The sequence below is a fragment of the Rousettus aegyptiacus genome, unplaced genomic scaffold (genome assembly GCF_014176215.1).
Source record: "Rousettus aegyptiacus isolate mRouAeg1 unplaced genomic scaffold, mRouAeg1.p scaffold_m13_p_4, whole genome shotgun sequence".
NCBI classification, from domain to species: domain Eukaryota; kingdom Metazoa; phylum Chordata; class Mammalia; order Chiroptera; family Pteropodidae; genus Rousettus; species Rousettus aegyptiacus.
The window spans coordinates 66,492,367-66,510,891 of NW_023416307.1; the positions used below are offsets into that span (position 1 = coordinate 66,492,367).

Consider the following 18,525-nt stretch of genomic DNA (forward strand, 5'->3'; position numbering starts at 1 on the left):
CCCCTGAAAGACTAGTATATAATAAAAAAGCTACCATACATATGAAGAATAGAAAAATGCAACACAAATTCCAGAGGATGTCCTTGGATGACACAGTCTCTGGCAATCACAGGCAAAAACTTTAAATAAATTATTACATCACATGTTTGAAAACTTAGAGAAATATGGTAACAACGAGAGAACAGATGGAAATTTCAGCACCAAAAAAAATATAAAGATAAATAATTCTCCAACTTAAAACTACAATATTGGAAATGAACAATTCACTAAATTGTCTTATCATCAGATTAGAGATGGCAGAAGAAAGCCGCAGTGAACTTAAAGACAAAACCATAAATTATACATTCTAAAAATGATAAAGATGATAGGGAAAAAAGCAGAACCTCAGTGAGCTGTGGGGCAATATTGAACAGTCTGATGTATGTGTAATTGGAATCCAAATAGGAGAAGCAAAAGAGAACAGGCCAGAAAATATATTTGAAGAAACAATAAAAATATTCCCAGGTTTGTGATTTTCATTCATTTGCAGATCCAAAATTCTCAGCAACTCCCAAGCAGAAATAATAAAAAGAAAAACACGCTTAAGTACATCATAATAAAACTAATAAAAAGCATATAAAAGAGAAGGATGTGAAAGTAATCACAGAAAATTTGTTTAGGAGAACAATGTCATGAATAACAGCTGATGTCTAATTAAGAAAAAATGCATGCCAGAGATAATTAAACATTTTGAAAACACTTAAAGAAAAATCTCTCAAATCAGTATTTATATCCAATAAAAAGACCTTTTAATTAAAGGCAAAATAAAGACATATTATATTTAATGAAAGAATATTGAGAGAAATCATCACTAGCAAACCAGTACCAAGAGAAATATTAAAGGAAATTCTTTGGTTGAAGGGCAATGACACCAGATGAAAATTCTGGTGTACAAGAAAAAATGGATACAGATTATGTTTATAAAATTAAATATAAATAATATTTTTAAAAAATTTACAAAGATGACCATTTAATGCTCTCTATATAGCATTATACATAAGACCTTTGAAATACTATTTTACTTCCTCCATCCTTTTTGCTATTGTCGCCATATCCACTACAACCGCATATATTATAAAACTCACACTACAAGTATATGGAAGAGGTTAAATGAAATTATAATGGTTCAAAGATTTTAGATTATTACAGAAATAGATGTTATAAATTAAGAGTTCCTATTGTAATACCTAGAGTAACCACAATAAAAGAATACAGAGAGGTATAGTTAAAAAGCCAGCAGAGAAATTAAAATGTAATACTAAAACTTATTTGAGTAACTCCAAAGCAAGAAAAGAGGAACAGAAGACAACTAGAAAACAAATTGGGAGATGGTAGTCTCCAATGTAACAATATTGATAATTAAGTCAAATGTAACTTGGCTAAATTCTCCAATTAGAAGTTAAATCATCAGACCGCACTATGCAAGAAAACTAAATGCTCTACAGCAGAGGTTAAATTTTTTTTTGAAAGGTCCAGATAGTAAATATTTTAGGCTTGCAGACCTTATGGTTTTCGTTCCACCACTTCATCTCTGGCAGTGTATAGTGTGAAACTACTCACAACATGTAAACAAAAGGGCACGACTGTGGTCTTATATACATTTATTTACAAAATGAAGCAGCGGTCTGGGAGTCATAGTTTGGTCAGCCTTCCTGCATATGAGATGCATTTTGAGTATAAAGAGATAGATAATTGAAAATGAAAGGATAGAAAAAGATGTACATGTAAATAGTAAGCATATGGAAGCAGTTTGGCTATAGTAATATCAGGCAAAGTAAAATTCAACACAAGGAATACTACAAGGCTAATGAGAGTTGTTTTATAATTATAACAGACTCGACACCTAAAAATGTTATAACAATTTTAAGTGTATGTGCCTAATAAAAGAATAAAGCAAAAACTGACAGAACTAGAGGAAGAAATAGACAAATACATAATATTATTTAGAGAGTTTAAGAACCCATTCTCAGTAGTTGGTAAGATAAATGGATCAAAATTCAGTATGCATGATTATGAAGTAGCTAAAACTGAATAGCTCTGTTACTGAAAGTATATGCTTAAAACCTTACATTAGATATGAAGTGATTTTATGTCATTTGAAAAAATTAAAGATAATTTAATAAATTATCTTTTTTAAAGATAAGAAGTTACATAAGAAGATTATGTAATTTTACATACAGCTAAAAATACTGTGCTCATCAACACAATTTTTTATTTAAATGCCCATGTAGCATCCACCAGGAAATACTATGCCAACACACTAGGCAAAACAAACAAACAAACAAACAAAAAAACTTCAATACATTTCAAAAGACTAAAAGCATACAGAATAGGTTGTCTTAACAAAATGGAATCAAACGAGAAATGTTGGAATTTAATATAGTTCTAATTACATGACTCCAAATAAGAGACCACAACAGGAATTTAAAAATATTTTGAACTGAATGAATGTAAAAATACAACATACTGAAGTTTGTGGAATGAAGTTAACATAGTGTTGGGATTCAAATTCATAATTTAAGCACTCGTCTTATAGAAGAAGAAAGGCTAACATTGATCTAAATTCTTAATTTACTTTATAAAATTAAAAAAAGAAGAACAAGTTAAACTAAATAACTAGAAGGAAATAGTTAAATGATAAGAGCAAGGGTAAAGGGATTAAAAAAACAAAATAGATAGTTACAAAATAGTCATGGAGATATAAAGTGTAGCATAAGGAAATCAGTCAACAATGTTGTAATAAATATGTAAGGGGGAAGAGGGGTACTAAATTTAGTGGGGTGATTGTTTTGCAAGTTATGTGGATCTCTGATCACTATGCTGTACAATTGAAACTAATATATTATTGTATGCCAACTATAACTGAAAAAAACATTGATTTCTACAATGTAAATATGAGCCACTAATTATTTACTATATTTCAATAAAGCTGGGGAAAAATAATTAAAGTTGAAAATAAGCAATACAAATAAAAAACCATGCAAAGAATTAGTTTTTAAAATATTAAGAAAATTGGTAACTCCCTAAAAAGACTGAGCAAGACAAAAGAACAAGTATAAAATAAGAATATTAGAAAACAGAGAGTGTTATGACTATAGAACCCATAGGCAGGATAAGGGAATCCAATGGACAACTTTTTCTTTTTGAAAAAATGTCAACAATTTAACTGAAACACATATTTTCCTTGAAAAACGTACCAAAATTTATTCAAGTAGAAGTACCTTATATATATAAAAGAAATTAAAATCACAAAATTTTATTTGAAAGTAAGTTCTCCTAAAGAAATTCTAGGCCCATGTGGTTTTATTATTAAATTACATCAAACATTTAAGGAAGTAACAAACTCAGTAAAAGGATAGAACTCTTTTCACCCCATTTTACTAAGCCCACATTACCCTAGTACCAAAACTTGGCAGAGATATTACAAGAAAAGAAAATTAGAGACCAATATCCCTCACAAATTTAGACAAAAAAAAAATCTTTAAAAATATGTTGCAAATTGTATGCATCAATATATAAAAAATTATGATACATCATACTGGAGTGGGATTTATTCTAGGAATGCAAGACTGGTTTACATTCAATAATCTATCAATGTAAACTACCATTTTTTTTTTCAGAATAAAGAATATGAGAAAACAATATGATTATTTGTAGAAATAATGTAGATGTAGAAGTAATGTAATAGATAAAGAGCATTTGAGAAAATTCAACAATGATTCATAACTAAAAACTCTTAGTAATCTAGGAATGGTAAAAAATTTCTTCAACCTGTTTAAGGACATCGTGTAGTGAAGAATTGGGGCTTGTCCCAAAAGAGATTTGGTCTTTGTGCTCAATTCTTGGGAGATGTTCTCTAAACAGAATTTTCCAAGAGTGGCTTAATTATTTATGGTGGTCCTCTAGGATCGCACTTTATAGTTTATGCTAAGGAGATGTCTCAATTTAGGGCTATCAACACCTAAAAGATTTAGCATGGGAGCTGGCTAGCCGCACCTGAAAGAACAGCCATATGGTTCAGGGTGGTTGTGGCCATATGACATCAGCCTGACCTCTGGGGAAGGAAAAGGCTGAAGGCTGAGTTTGACCACATGAACAATTAATCAATTATGCCTATATGATGGAGGCCCAAAAAAATCCCTGAACACCAGACCTTAGGTAAGCTTCTCAGATTGTCGATACTCCATGTTTTTGCCACATATCAATACCATTAGAGAAACACATCCCTGAAGACAATGGAAACTTCTCATTTGAAGACTTCCCAAATTTTGCCCTATCTTCCCTTCCCTTGGCTAATTTTAATGTATCCTTTAATTGCAATGAACATAACCATGAATTTAATAGATTTCAGTGAGTTCTATATTTCTAGAAAATTATAAAACCTGAGAATGATTTTGGGAAACAAGCCAAGCCAGAGTTCATGTCAGAAGTGAGGGTGCTTTCATGTGAATTCTTCCCTTTACCTTTGTATTGAACTCTTAAGTCCTTGCTGTTGGGGTCAGAAATCTTGGGCAGACTTGGAAGTCTGCAGGACTGTGCCCTTCCCTTTTAGTTTGGCTAAACCTAGGAAAGCCCATATGAAAAATGTACAGCTAACATCATATACAATGTGAAATACTAAATAACTCCTTCTCTAAGACTAGAAACATGTAAAGATGTCTGCTTTCATATTTCTATTTAGCATTGTATCGTGGGTCTCCTGAGTGCAGTAAAGCAAGAAAAAGAGGCATAAAAGGCATACAGAAAAGAAGGGAAGAAGTAAAACGATTTCTATTTGAAGATGAAATGATTGTTTACATAGAAATCTTAAGGAATCACAAAACAACTAATAGAACTAAGAAATAAATTTAAGAAGATGGTTATATACATTTCAACAAATACTAATAATATTTTCATACACCACTAAATACAAATAAAAAAGAAAAATTAAAAAATAATTGTATATATAAAGCTGTAATACATAAAACATAAGAATAAACTTTATAATACATGTCAAATGCCTAGATTAAAAGTTATGAAATATTGCTAAGAAAAAATTTAAGTAAATGGAGACATAAATGTTTGATAATCATGAATTGGAAGACTAAATACTTTCAAGATTTCAAACTACTCGATTTATCTATAAATTCAAAGCAACCATAACCCCTACAGTTTAAAATTTTGGGGCAGTAGAAATTAACAAGTTGCTAAAATTTATATGGAAATGCAAAGAAACAAGATTGCTAACACAAGCAAAATATCAAAGTTGAAGGACTCACATTATCATCATTATTACGACAATGTGCCAAGGCCAAAAGAAAATCTTTTGAGTAAATGGTGCCAATACAAGAAACGAACAAACAAATAAACCACCTATGTCTCGAACTGAACACAAAATTTTACATATATCATATCTTTAAGTGTAAAAGTTAAAACTATAAAGTTTCTAGAAAAATGCATAGAAAAATATACTTTCCACTTTGGTATAAGTAAAGATTGTGCCAAAGATTATAACATTTGTAGAGTGGACATAAAAAGCACTAAACATTATAGGAAAAAATTAATAAGTTGCTCTTCATCAAAATTAAAAACTTCTGATCATCAAAAGCCAGCATTAAGAAAAAGAAAAACCAAGCCACAGACTAGGACAAAATATACACAATATATCTATGACAATGAATTTCTTTATACAAATTATGAAAAGAACTGTTATAAATCAATCACAATAGGATAAATACCAATATTATCATAGGCAAAAGATTTGAAAAGTCACTGTACAAAAGAAGATGACCAATAAGTACTTGGACTTAAAATCATTAGTTTTCAGAGAAATGTGAGTTAAAACCAAAATTAGATATCATTTCACACTTCTTAGAATGACAAAAATTAAACAGAATAACAACACCAAATTTAGGCAAGAATGTGGAAGAAGTGAAACTCTCATATACTGCTGGAGGGAATTACAAATAGGATACATACTTTGGAAAGCCGTTTGGCAATTTCTCATGAACAAATATCTACCCTATGACCTAGCAATTTCATTTCTACGTATTTACCCAAAAGAGTGAAAATGTATGCCCACCAAAATGTTTGCAAAGACATATTTGATTTTAGACATATTACTCATAATGGCCCAAACTGGAAACTAAAATGTCTATAAACAAGAGAATAGATTAAAATAATGTGATATAGTTTAACAAAGTAAACCTACTCAGCAATTTAAAAAAAAATGCAATCATTAATATATGTATCTCAGAAACATTATGTTAAATGAAAGAAACCAGACATAAAGGAGTACATTTTGCATAATTCCACATATATGAGGTTCAGGATTAGGCAAATCTTGGTGATGACAATCAGCACATTGGCTGCCTTTGAGAACAGGGTTGGTAGCTTAGACTAGAAGTCCAAGGGAACTTCCTGGGGTGATGAGATGCTCTATATTGTGAAGTAATGGTTGCAAAGGTATATTCATTTATCAAAACAGATGTAATTGCACATTTAATGCAAGCAAATATTACCTGAATACCATAAAAATATTATACAGAGATAAGCTAAAGTATGGTCCTCAAGGCCAGAGATAGAACCAGGCAAAAGGTGCAGTGAGAAACAGAAGGCTATTTCTCATTTTATTTTCTTTCTAGTCGAATTTATTTGCCTAAGGATGGAGAGTAGTTTCTGTGATTTCATCAAATTGTATCAGATAGAAGAAGGAGGTATCAAGAGGAAGGGAGTGACGAGAATTCTCTCTAGGGAAGTTATACTACTTGGGGCAAATCACACATCTTTCAGCATTATCTGTACAGATGAAAATGATCTCTGCTCACAATTTGGAATTACAAGCCAGGAGTTGTTGAGAACAACATGAAATGTTTGTAGAATACATTTGTGGAATAAAAGCTGGGTTACATCGAGCCAATTATATATTTTATTTTAAAGTTTACAAAACAAAACAATAAGTAACGGTAAATGAAAAGTGAAACTCTCTCTTCTTTTCTTAATCTCATTCTCCAAAATAATAACTGCTAACACTTATTATGACAATGCACCAGGTACTGTTCTAAGAGCTGCATAGATATTAATTATTGCAACCTTAGGATATCTCTATTTTACATCGAGACATATAAACTTTCTTGTGGTCACACAGCTAATAAGTAGCAAAGCCAGAATTGAAACTCCAGCAGCCTTTCTCCAGCATCCCTATGCCAAGTTACACAGTTATACAAATATGCTAAGTGTTAACCACTGTGAAATGTACTAAACAGAAATAAAAATAGTGTAGATGGTGGGGGCGGGTGTATTCAGTGAGTATATGTATATATAATTTAAATGGATTTCATTATGAATTTCTCCATTTTTGTTATTGAGAGTCCACTCTCCTTAGTAGAGAAATGAAAACTTTAAAAATTATTCTGATTACTTTTGTCTTGATGTGGTAAAAAATAAATGTAATTTTATGGATGTGTCCTTTTTAATTTTGGAAAAATTCAAAGATTTGAATGGATTACAGAGGGTAAATCCCATCTACGACTAGAAGAGAACAAAAATTTATTTAAATCATTCTCTTTGGCAAAATATTTTTCAGTCAATTAATTTGAGGGACAAGGTTAGGCAATTATAAAGAACAAGTGCTCGGGTAAAAATTAAATTATTATGGTTATTTGTTTTAAAGTTTCTTTATCAACTTTTTCATAACTTTAAATATGAGAGAAAATTTAAATAGACTTTCATTAGAAAATTTAATAGAATCACAATAAGTTAATCTTGGGAATAGCTCTAGTGGTGACCCTCTAGTCTAATCTATGAGGCAGAGAGGAGGTCAGTGGGCCTGGGTCCTCATCTTCACGCGTCAAGTCTGAGTTGAATGTCTTTAGAGCAGTCTCTCTTCTTAAGCATACTTGCTCATCTATAAACTGGGGGAACAACAGGATCTACTCAAAGGGTTAGTGTGAAGACAAATGTGACAGTATAAGAGAAAGCCCCTAGCAGGTGACAGGAACTCACTAAATTGAAGGTGAGTCAAAGGAGCTGTTCCTCAAGGCCATATAGTTATGCACTAGTGGAAGGGATTAAAACTGGTCTCAACTCCTGTCTCTTTTATTTCCACAAACACAGTGCCTATTAAGGATGCAATACTTTTAAATTACTTTTTAGAAAATACTTTTTTTGTGTGACATTTCCTCCAATATTATAAAGTTGTTTTGAGATTTTCAAATAAGGTAGGGGACTAACCCGGTGGTATCTCCTAAATGTGCCTTTATTTTAACATTTCAAAGTTGCTAAGAGACTAGTCCATAAATATTCTTACCACAAAATGAAATCATAATTATTTGGCATGATGACAGTGATAGCTAATGCCACAGTAATAATCATATTCCAAAATATAAATATATCAAATCAATGCTTTGGTGTATACCTTAAACTTATACATTGTTATATGTCAAATACTTCTCAAAAATAAGTCAGTTGGGGATGGAGGAGGTATGAAAAGTGAAGGGAGTAGAAGTGTAAGGTGATAACAAATATATCACAATCTTGGGATATGGTATCATTTGAAAGATATATGAAATATTAGAATTATCTATTTAAAAAACAATGAAATTACCCACTTAAAATAATTAACCCATGAAAGAGTTCATAAGATTTTAGGTTTTCCTAAAATTCAGGCATATATATATATAAACCAGAAAGTATTAATGACTTCTCATATTGCCTCTGAGTTTTAAATTGAAAACTCAGAGGCAGTATGAGAAGTCATTAATACTTTCTGGTTTGAAGAGCATTTTCTTTTCTTTTTAATTTGTAACATGCCTGGGACACACAGCAAAAGGGTACCAGTACTGTGGATTTTTAAGACTGGGACCCTGGCAGTGTGGAATCTCCATCTCCAACAAACTGGCCGCTGACATCTGTATAGGTAATTAGGTTCACATCCAAGAGAATAGTTATTTTTCTCTGTCCCCTGGTCGCAACTGTCAGCAGAGTGAGCTTCCTCTTGGGCCAAGCTTAATGAAGTGTTAGAGCAGGAGGGGAGGGCTCTAATCCCTGCATCTCAGGAGGACAGACACCAGCAATTTCCAGGTTTAAAGAAGGAAATGAAGTAGAATGAATTGTTAGGCTTATTAAGACTTTCACATTTATATCCTTAGAATTTCTAAGATTCTCCAAAGAATATATCCACTTAAATAGGGAATCCTTCTGTCCTCAGTAAGAAATAGAAAATAGCCTTTTCTTCTAGGTCAAGAGTAAATATGTAGACCATCCTTTTAAAAGGTTGAAAGATCAAAATAAACATAGCAATATTGAATATGCGTGAAAACAGTATGTCACCTGCATGCATTCAGCATTATGGTTTGAAGTGTATCCTTATGATAATGATGGGACAGAACACCATGGCAGGTGTTTAGAGAATATTACTTCTCTTCACCTTTGAAAAGAAAATGAAGACAAAAATTTGAAATTTAAAAAGTTAAAAAAATTGAAATGCCAGAAGAGATTAAAAAAATTGAAAACACTATATTTCGATACATGCCCTTTCCTCTGGAAATGTTTTGGGTCTCGCATAGTCACAGAGGGCAGAGCCATGGATGGTTCTGCCCTTTGAGTGGCCAAAGACCTTGTGGTTGACTGAATGGGAACTCCAGCAATTCCACATTATCTTATTTCCCCTCCAGTCTACTCTATTATTTGTGGTTTGATAGAATAATAGGGAATTTTATTTTCTTCCTTCTTCTGGCTGCCTGCCAGGCCATGGGTAGGGAAAGAGCAGGAAGCCAAAGCTTGGATAAGCCAGACTTCGGAGGGGAGAGACCACATCAGCCCTTCCATCTCTAGCACTATACTAAATGCCAGCAAGACATCAAAAGCAGAGATGAAATTGCAATTCCAAAGAAGTCCTGGTGAGGCATTAAATGTTTCTGAAAATATATGAGATACGGAATACTACCTACTTATATTATCTTGAGTAAGTTAATCTCACTGAGCCTTACATGCTATGAAATAGGATTAATTGCATCTACATCATTGTTGAGGATTTCAGTAAAAGAACTGAAATAAATAAATAAATAAATAAATAAATAAATAAATAAATAAAAATTAGTAGGTGCTTATGTAGTGTTAAATGAGGAAAGTCATTTAAAATGTGCTATAAATGGTTCTCCAGCACTATCTTTTCAATTTATTCAGTGGGAGTATATTTTCCCTCATTGGAACATATATTTGAGTTTAGAATGAATATTGATTGCAAATAGAAGTCAGTTAAAATCAACCTTCTTGCAAGATCTTGTTTCATATACCAAGAGATACTAATGAGAATGGTTTTAGAAAGGCTAATATAACATTGTTTCTTGAGGTTTCAGTATTATACACAAGTGCTCTTCAGTTCTTCCATCAATTTAGAACTGCCTCTGCTTTTTTTTTTTTTTTTTTTCGGAGACAGTAGTGAAATAATATAGCATTATGTAAAGGCAGAACTAACAAAGAATATTTGTGATTTTTAGATTTATAGATTGCTTATATATTACACAATCATTTTCTTTAAAATAGTCATGAGTTCTACAGTTGCACAAGATAAATGTCTTGGTAAGTTTCCAATATTCAGCAATGTGTATTTTGAGATTACAAATTTCTAGTTAATGCTTACTCGTAGTTTAGTGATAAGTGTGGTGTCAGGGGTCTCTTAAATGCAACCAACCTGAAAATATAGTTTTAATAAAATTCTGAGTAAGCTTATGGCTACATCATTCTATCTTTATATTTTTCCTTATCTTTGGCTCTTTTAATTTTTCATTAGTTCTTGTACTGTAAGATATGCAGGAAAGGATTTGGAATTCTTCCTGGAGAGCTAAAAACAATGTTCAGAGGTCAGGATGAAGACAAATAAGTAAACAAAAAAAAATTATTAAACCTGTTACACAGCTAGACATGGAATGGGCTTAGTCAATTAATGCCTTTTGCCTGGAACTGTCAGTTAATACCCTACATACATGGGAAATGATCTGTCATCCATTCTCATTGTTGAAAAATCTCCAATTAAAAAAAAAAATCTTCCAGCGAGAAGTAATATGAATCAAAGCAGCAGAAAAATCATGAGTCCTTACTCTGCTATGGATATGCCATCTCACAATGCTAAGCACTTCTTGCTGCAGTTCTCTGTATTTAAAATAAATATATAAATGTATAACTCACATTAATGGAATGGGAAATGCATGTTAGCTGAGTAGCCATTAGATATGTTAACAAATGAACTCTTAAATTCTACTTGGGCATAAAAGATTTGTTCCTCTTCTCTCTCTCCAATGACCTTTTCAAACTGTCAGTGCAAAGAACTTATCCTAAATGTTGCTCAAATTCAGTGCTTTGCTAGCTGTATCACTGAGACTTTAAATCAAATGTTTGACTCATAATTTATTTGTTGCTCAAAGTTATTTGTAACAATCAATGACTCACTAAGATTATTGATGGTATTATTTTGTAGGATGGAAAACATCGGACTATATTTCTTTAGGGATCTGGGGAAAAGTCTGGACCATATCTTTAATAAAAATCTCTCTTATGCATGTAAAATGATGATATATTAGCTACAAGTAGAAATGAAACTATCATAATAATTTGTAAAGTTGAAGGAATTACCTAGAAGAGAAGAAAGAGAATATGGCCTTGGCAATTCTGAACTTGAAGGCTCTTATTATGAATTTGTACTTACTCTCGACAAAGGGATTAACTCATGCTGCAAATATGTTGGTTTATCTCAGGGGGCACTAGCAAGGAATAACTTGCTAAGAATAATCAGGAATGCAAAGCACATAGCAAATATGAAGAGTGCCATAAATTCTTATAAAAACACTGATGCTTAGGATGAGATTGCAATTTATTATTCTGATTACTAATAGTATTAACTCTAGAAAAGTTGGTGCATTTTTCAATTAAATGACAATTTAATTGATGGTAAAAAATGCACTTACCTGAATGAGTTACTTTAAAAGATTCATGAAGTCTTAATCATTAAGCTATAGACAATATGTTTATTTAACCATGATTTTATATTTGGGTTATCATATGGTAATAACCAATGAAGTAACACCTCCCCACACACACATAAATTTATTCTATTCATAGATGGATAAATGGTATCTGATAAGATACTGGCAATTAGAATAGAATGATTAAGGACATTGGGGATACTCCAAGGACATTAGGGATACTCCAAGGACATTAGGGATACTCCAAGAATTTAACATTCATTTGATCATAATGTAGAGGGCTGCTGTTTATTTTTCAGCTCAAGTTCAGGATACAAGAAAATTCTATTTTCATTCTTTTAGAAAATGAAATTGTTTTTGGAGTGCATTAAAAATCCTATGTAAATAAAATGGAAATGCCCTAGAACCCAAGCTGTTAGATTTGTGAGTTCCTTATTGTGAATTATAAAGGGGGGATAAGATTTTGACCATTAGGATACTTATACACATAGATGGAAAATTTCTATAAGATAGATATTGCCTCTGGGCAACTCTTCATTTCCTTTCACTTTCAAAGGACAGGCAGTTTTCTAAATGTTCCAGAGAAACCATGGACAGAGACCCACATGAAATTGTTGTAGGCAAAATGTTCATTGAGAAAAAGAACGCGTTTATTACCAAGTGATAGTGGCTACTGCTCAAGATTGGGGAGTAAAGTGCGAAGATCATAAGTGACTGTGACCTGTGTCATGATCTGAGAGTGAACATACACATCAACCAGAACACACAACAGCAAAATATTTCTGTTTTATATGACAAAAAATTTAAAAAAAAATTAAAAAAATTAAAAATAAAAAAAGCAAGGCCTAGTGATTAAACATAAAGATTCTAGACATCTAAATCAAATACCATCCTGTTCCTTACCAACTATGCAAGTCATTTAACAATTCTCTGCCTTAGTTTTTTTTAAATGTAAAATATGAATAATAATAGTATTTACTTCCAAGATGGTTTGTGAGAACAAAACAGTTCAATACATGCTCATATAATGTGACTAAAAATTCCGAGCTCCTGCCTTACTTTGATGACAGCTCCATTTGAATATTGCTCCACTGAAATTGCTAATATCTTTACAGGGCAAGATCATAGAACCTGAGTCTGCTTTTTCATTTGATTTTCTTTTAAGTTAATTTGCTTGAGTTTTTAAAGGGTGTTATATTAGGCAATAATAGAATACAAAATTTAGTCCAAAGTTGCCACTAGCCATACATATCCCTTGTAAAAATTGATATTCTCATTTATAAGATAAGGGAATTTAAATCCCATGTTTGAAAACAGGGGTATAGCACAGTTTCACCAAAGAAACTTCTTAAAACACAAATGGTAAAACCTCATCTCTGCTCAGTTGCATCTGAATATAGGGTCAGGGCTGGGGTGATAAGTAAGAACTAGGCACATGTGTATGTTAAGACTCTTCATTGGTTAGTGGATTTTCATTATAAACCATTGTTAGATGATTTGTAAGATTAATATTATCTGTATGATTTTATGACTAATATTTTAAATCTAAACACCATTTAAATCATATTTAAAGTAGTCGTTATACTCTAATCAATTTTTTTAAAAGTCAAGACAAAATAATGTTGATTTTTATTTTCCAAATTAGGTCCTTCTACGGAGTAAAGTGACCTACATGGGACAGAAGAAGAGTGAACAACAAGATAATTCTAACTCACTGGCAATTTCACTGTTGGCTAGATCTGTCACTGCAAAGATACCTGGCCATACCTGCTAAACGCACTAGCCACTTTTAATTACTTTCTACCAACCTCAGCCAAATGGTTTAGAATAGCTGACCTTTAGGCAGCATATACTTTTTAAAAATCCACCTAAGCACTGAAAAACTCAAATTTGAATTCAGACTATTGACTGAGAAAAATAAGGAGACACATGTGAAATAACACCCCAAGCCATGTCCCTGATGTTGGTAGGTGATGTTGTCACTATGAGCCAAAAACACAACATGATCAGCCTGATGTAGAATATATGCCTTTCCTGTTATAGAAATCATATGCCTGGCTGGATGAGCATAATGAACACATTATATTTTCTCCCAGTGAAAGTCAATGAACAATGAAGATCTTTTTCCAACAACTTACTTTGATTTCTTCATGTACAGCCAATAGACGACGCCAGCAACAAGGGCAGCGAGGAGGAGGCCGACAACGATCCCCACAATTAGCTTTGCTTGATCATTCACCTTTTCTCTGTTTTCATCTACAACAAAGAAGAAAAGCCCATACAATTAGAGGCAATGCCAATGATTTTTGAAAATAAATCAATCTAGTTATTATTTCTTATTAAAAATGATTAAGGCTCACTACTATTAGTAACATGCAAATTTGTGAATTTAAAGGATAAAATTTTAGTATTCTTACTATCTTGTCTCATTTACTATTTTAATTCAAGTCAAAACTGTGGAGGCTCAGAAAATTACTTAAACAATGACACTTCATAAATCTTGAGCTGATAGTCAAGGAAGAAGAGTCGGCGGCAATAGTACCTACCACTTATCTCGTCTGCCTCATCGTGTTCTGGAATACTTACTGAAATGAAAAATGTTAATATGAAATTAAAAACAAAATCTGTTTATAAATGAAAGTCACCTTTACCATTATAGTATGATGTAATAATACTAAAAGATAAAATATCTATTCTATAGCTAAGGGTAGAAAAAATTTACATTTACTAGAGCATGAACTTCCCTACAAAGAAATTAATCTTGTTTTTAAGGAAAGGAGAGTAGTTAAAACTGCAAAGGTATTAATCTACCACAGAAAATTTTACAACTGACAAGCTACAGTATTAACCTGAAATCTATAGTAATTTCCCCACTACCACCTTTTAATAGAATTTTTTAAAGAGAAACAACTTGCCATAGATGAAATCTATGATGCAGTGTTTCTCAACAGATTTCAATTTTACCTGCCTCAATAGATGATGATTAATTTTCCTTTTCAGTGTCAAGGACCTACTACTGGAGATCTTCTCAAAGTGGTAGTGGTGGAGGTTAAAATTGGGGATGTCTCTGAGGCAACATATGGGATGTTTGCAAAAGCCCTCCAAAGTGCCACGCTCCTGGCTCATTTTAAGAATCTCAACTGTTGTGGATTACCTTCTAATATTAAACAATATAAATATTCTTCTATGTGCATGGATCTGCATTAAAAGTTTGATGGTATTTGTTAAAATGCAGATTCACAGACTCTTCTTCATACTTACTAAATTAGAATCTCAGGAGGTGTTCACTGAATTAAAAAATGACTGTATTAAATGTTGATCAAGCCATTGGAAGGTCTAGGAAACCACCATTCAATATGTTAGAATAAAAAGAGACACTCCAAGCCATTGGAAGGTCTAGGAAACCACCATTCAATATGTTAGAATAAAAAGAGACACTCGTGTTTAGGAAGAAAGGATAAGTTCTCTTTCTAGGTAGGATAAATCAATACTTGCTAAATTAAATTCTAAGAAGTCAATGCTTCTATTTTAAAGTTAAATTTCTTTGGCTCTTTTCTTGTCAGTGCAGTAGGTTTTATATTCCAGTCATAATCTATTAAGAACTGTTATCTTTAGATAATTATTTTCTCCTACTTCCAGCTAATTCCTATCTAGTATATTCCTTTCCTGCTAAGGTCATATACAGGATTCCAATTGACTGAAGAATAAAAGTGTGGAGGGTCAGTTAAATCTCCTGTGCAGAGCCGAGCCTCATTCTAGGCCACACCTGATTGAGGGTGACATAGTAATAAAAAGAATGACGTAATTGAAGATGATTGATAATTTCAAATAAATGACAACTGTTTTCAGAAGAAGCTGTTTTCGGTATGTATATATTACAGCAGTGAAAGATATTTTTTCACTTTTTCTGAAATAATCTCATTTATCTGATTTTTAGCTGTGGTTCAAAGATGATATTTAAAAGCATGATTTTTTTTACACTAGATTTCATGAACTCTAATATCAGATAGTTTTACTACCAATTTGCTTTGGCTTTAAACATGTGATATTCCTGTACAAAATAAAGGTAGCATTAATATCACGTAGAATTGGAATGCAAAATGATAGGTTAAAGGGAATTAAAAATTTATCAAAATTATAACTGATATAGAAATGTTTTAAGATAATCTTTGAATTATCTATACTCTGAACACAAAAAAATTGATTAACTAATAGCGACTCAGTTCATATCCTCTGTTGCTCTTGGTAAATTTTCCTGTATAAGATAAGGTCTCTGACCCATAAAACATGAAATGATTTAGCTGTCAAGACAAAGATTGCACAAGAATGGACATCAGAAAATAAAAAGAACCTTATGATGATGATACTAAATGCAAAATAAATAAATAAAACTTACCATAATGCAGTATAGGAAGATGGAATTGAAGATTTAAAACTAATGAAGAATAACTTCAAATTTTCTTACTTTTTTAATGCCAGAAATAAAATACTCACTAGCAGAGACATTCAAGGAGTTTACTGTTCTCTCCAGCTGGTTTTCTGCTGTGCAAGTTAATGTAACATTCTCTTCAGGGGAAATGATAATTTTACTATAATACCTGCCATTGATATAAGGAGATTCCTCAGTCTGGAAAAGGAATAAAGAATACAGATTTAGAAATGGAAATAGATTAAAAACATGGGAAAGAGTACTACTAAGTGAAATAGGATAGGTGCTCTGTAGTGCTTTCTGATGTTCAAGAGTATATGCGAGGTCAGAGACATAGACCATTCCAGGTGTACGTCGACAGCAAGGAGGAAAAAGAGTAGTGACTGGGTTTCTGTTTATGCTTCTACTATAAAGTCTAATAATTAAATTTATTAAACCATTTTTTTCCTATCGATGCTCAGATTAGTTAATGTTTCAGCATAATAGTACTTGTCTCAAAATAATTAATGATTAACCACCAAATTTTTCCTAAGAAAGTTATGAATTTTATTCTTATTTGTAAATTATGACATTGTTCTTCACTACAGAGGTTAATTCTATTGTCTTAAACCATTGTATCTAAGTGCATATTTCTGTATGATTTGCTCATGGGAAATTGAACTGTTTTTTCTCAATTTTCCTGAGCTAAATACAGAGGCTGAGCTCTTTTTTTAGTGACTGGTAAATTCATCTGGTGGTTGTGAGGTATTAATGAGAAAAATCACCACATTTGATTCCTCCAAACATAAGAGATGATTCATTTTAATCTCTTCCCTAGGACTTGACTCCTAAGTCACACCACTAAAGCACATATGCACTTGAGCTCTTTTCTTGGTCATATTATATACACCATGTATGGGTCTCTACTTGCTTTCTCTTCAACTACAATGTAAGGGCCTTGAGGACAAGAGCTAGTTTCATGCTTAGGGATATTGTCTAGTCTCCAGGTAAGGGGCAGGGCAGAGGTTTCAGGAGTTGTAATATAATAAATTCACCATGTGATTGTGGAAGGAACAAATAAAAGATTATGTATAGAACAGCAAAAACCTATAACAAGAAAAATAACATATCATCTAGTGGGCCAGAATCAATTCTTCTCCTTGACAATGAAGAATGGCATTATTATTTTTATACTCATAGTAAGTTCACCTGTTATTTTACCATTTCCCACTAGTATTTTTCATATGACTTTCTCACTGAGTCTTTGTGTTTGTTATTTTTATCTCTACAAAATATATGTGCTTATTTCTAGGGTGGCCTTTGAAAATTTTATATCTTTCATTCATTAAATATTTATTGTATGCTTATTTTTCTACTTTCTATGCTCGCATTACCAGTAGTATAGATTCTTTTATACTTTAATTATTACTTAATTGAATTAGACAGCAAAAAGAATAAAACAGAAAAGAAACAGACATTTTTGATGCTAAAAAAATAAATGTGTACATTGTCAGCAGTTCAGGTGGTTGAAGTCTTTATTCCAAATCAAGACAGCAGCATTTCCTTCCAGTTAAGGGGCCCAGAGCCCCCTTTGTCCTCCTCATGTATGCTCTTTTCTGCGTCCCCATCATACCTAACCAAATCAGGAGTCATTTCTCTCGAATGTGCCCACTCCTTTTGGGACCTTCTATACTTGGAGTTATGCAAACATAGACGTATCACCCATAGGTAAAAGAGCCAAAATTCACCTTGCTCTGAAAAACCACTTTACATAATGTGGACCAGAGGTCAAACTTCCCTAGACAGAGAAAGAATAGAAATTTTAACTAAAACTAAATTGCAACTCTACTTTATGCATGATATGCACTTTCTCAGATTTCAACAGGGTCTAAAGCTTGGAAGAAAGCAGCACAGAAGATTCAGATAATCAAATGGCGCCTCTAGGTGTTGCTGAAGAGTCTTTAATTGGCTCCACTGAGAAGAGGAACATGAAGACTGTTGTAGAGAAAATGGAATTAATGAGTGTGTCAGCAGCCCAAGCAGACTGGCACTTTAATGGGATTACAGCTCTAAACCCCTAGTAACAGGCCATAGTATCATTTTTTTTTTTTAATCAAA

The 18,525-nt window shown here is 32.3% G+C and overlaps 1 protein-coding gene across 3 annotated transcripts in view; it reads right to left on the reverse strand.

Annotated features, from left to right (window-relative positions):
• The window catches only part of ALCAM (activated leukocyte cell adhesion molecule), a 177,950-nt gene that overhangs the window by 6,700 nt on the left and 152,725 nt on the right, over nucleotides 1-18,525 (reverse strand). For 2 of the 3 annotated variants that reach the window (XM_016151495.2, XM_016151494.2), the window contains exons 12-14: nucleotides 16,494-16,626; nucleotides 14,546-14,584; nucleotides 14,138-14,255 (exon numbers count right to left, since the gene is read on the reverse strand). In XM_016151495.2, the coding sequence (XP_016006981.2) occupies nucleotides 14,138-14,255; nucleotides 14,546-14,584; nucleotides 16,494-16,626 (290 nt within the window). The remainder of the gene's footprint in view (nucleotides 1-14,137; nucleotides 14,256-14,545; nucleotides 14,585-16,493; nucleotides 16,627-18,525) is intronic. The other variant, XM_016151496.2, reaches the window with a different exon arrangement.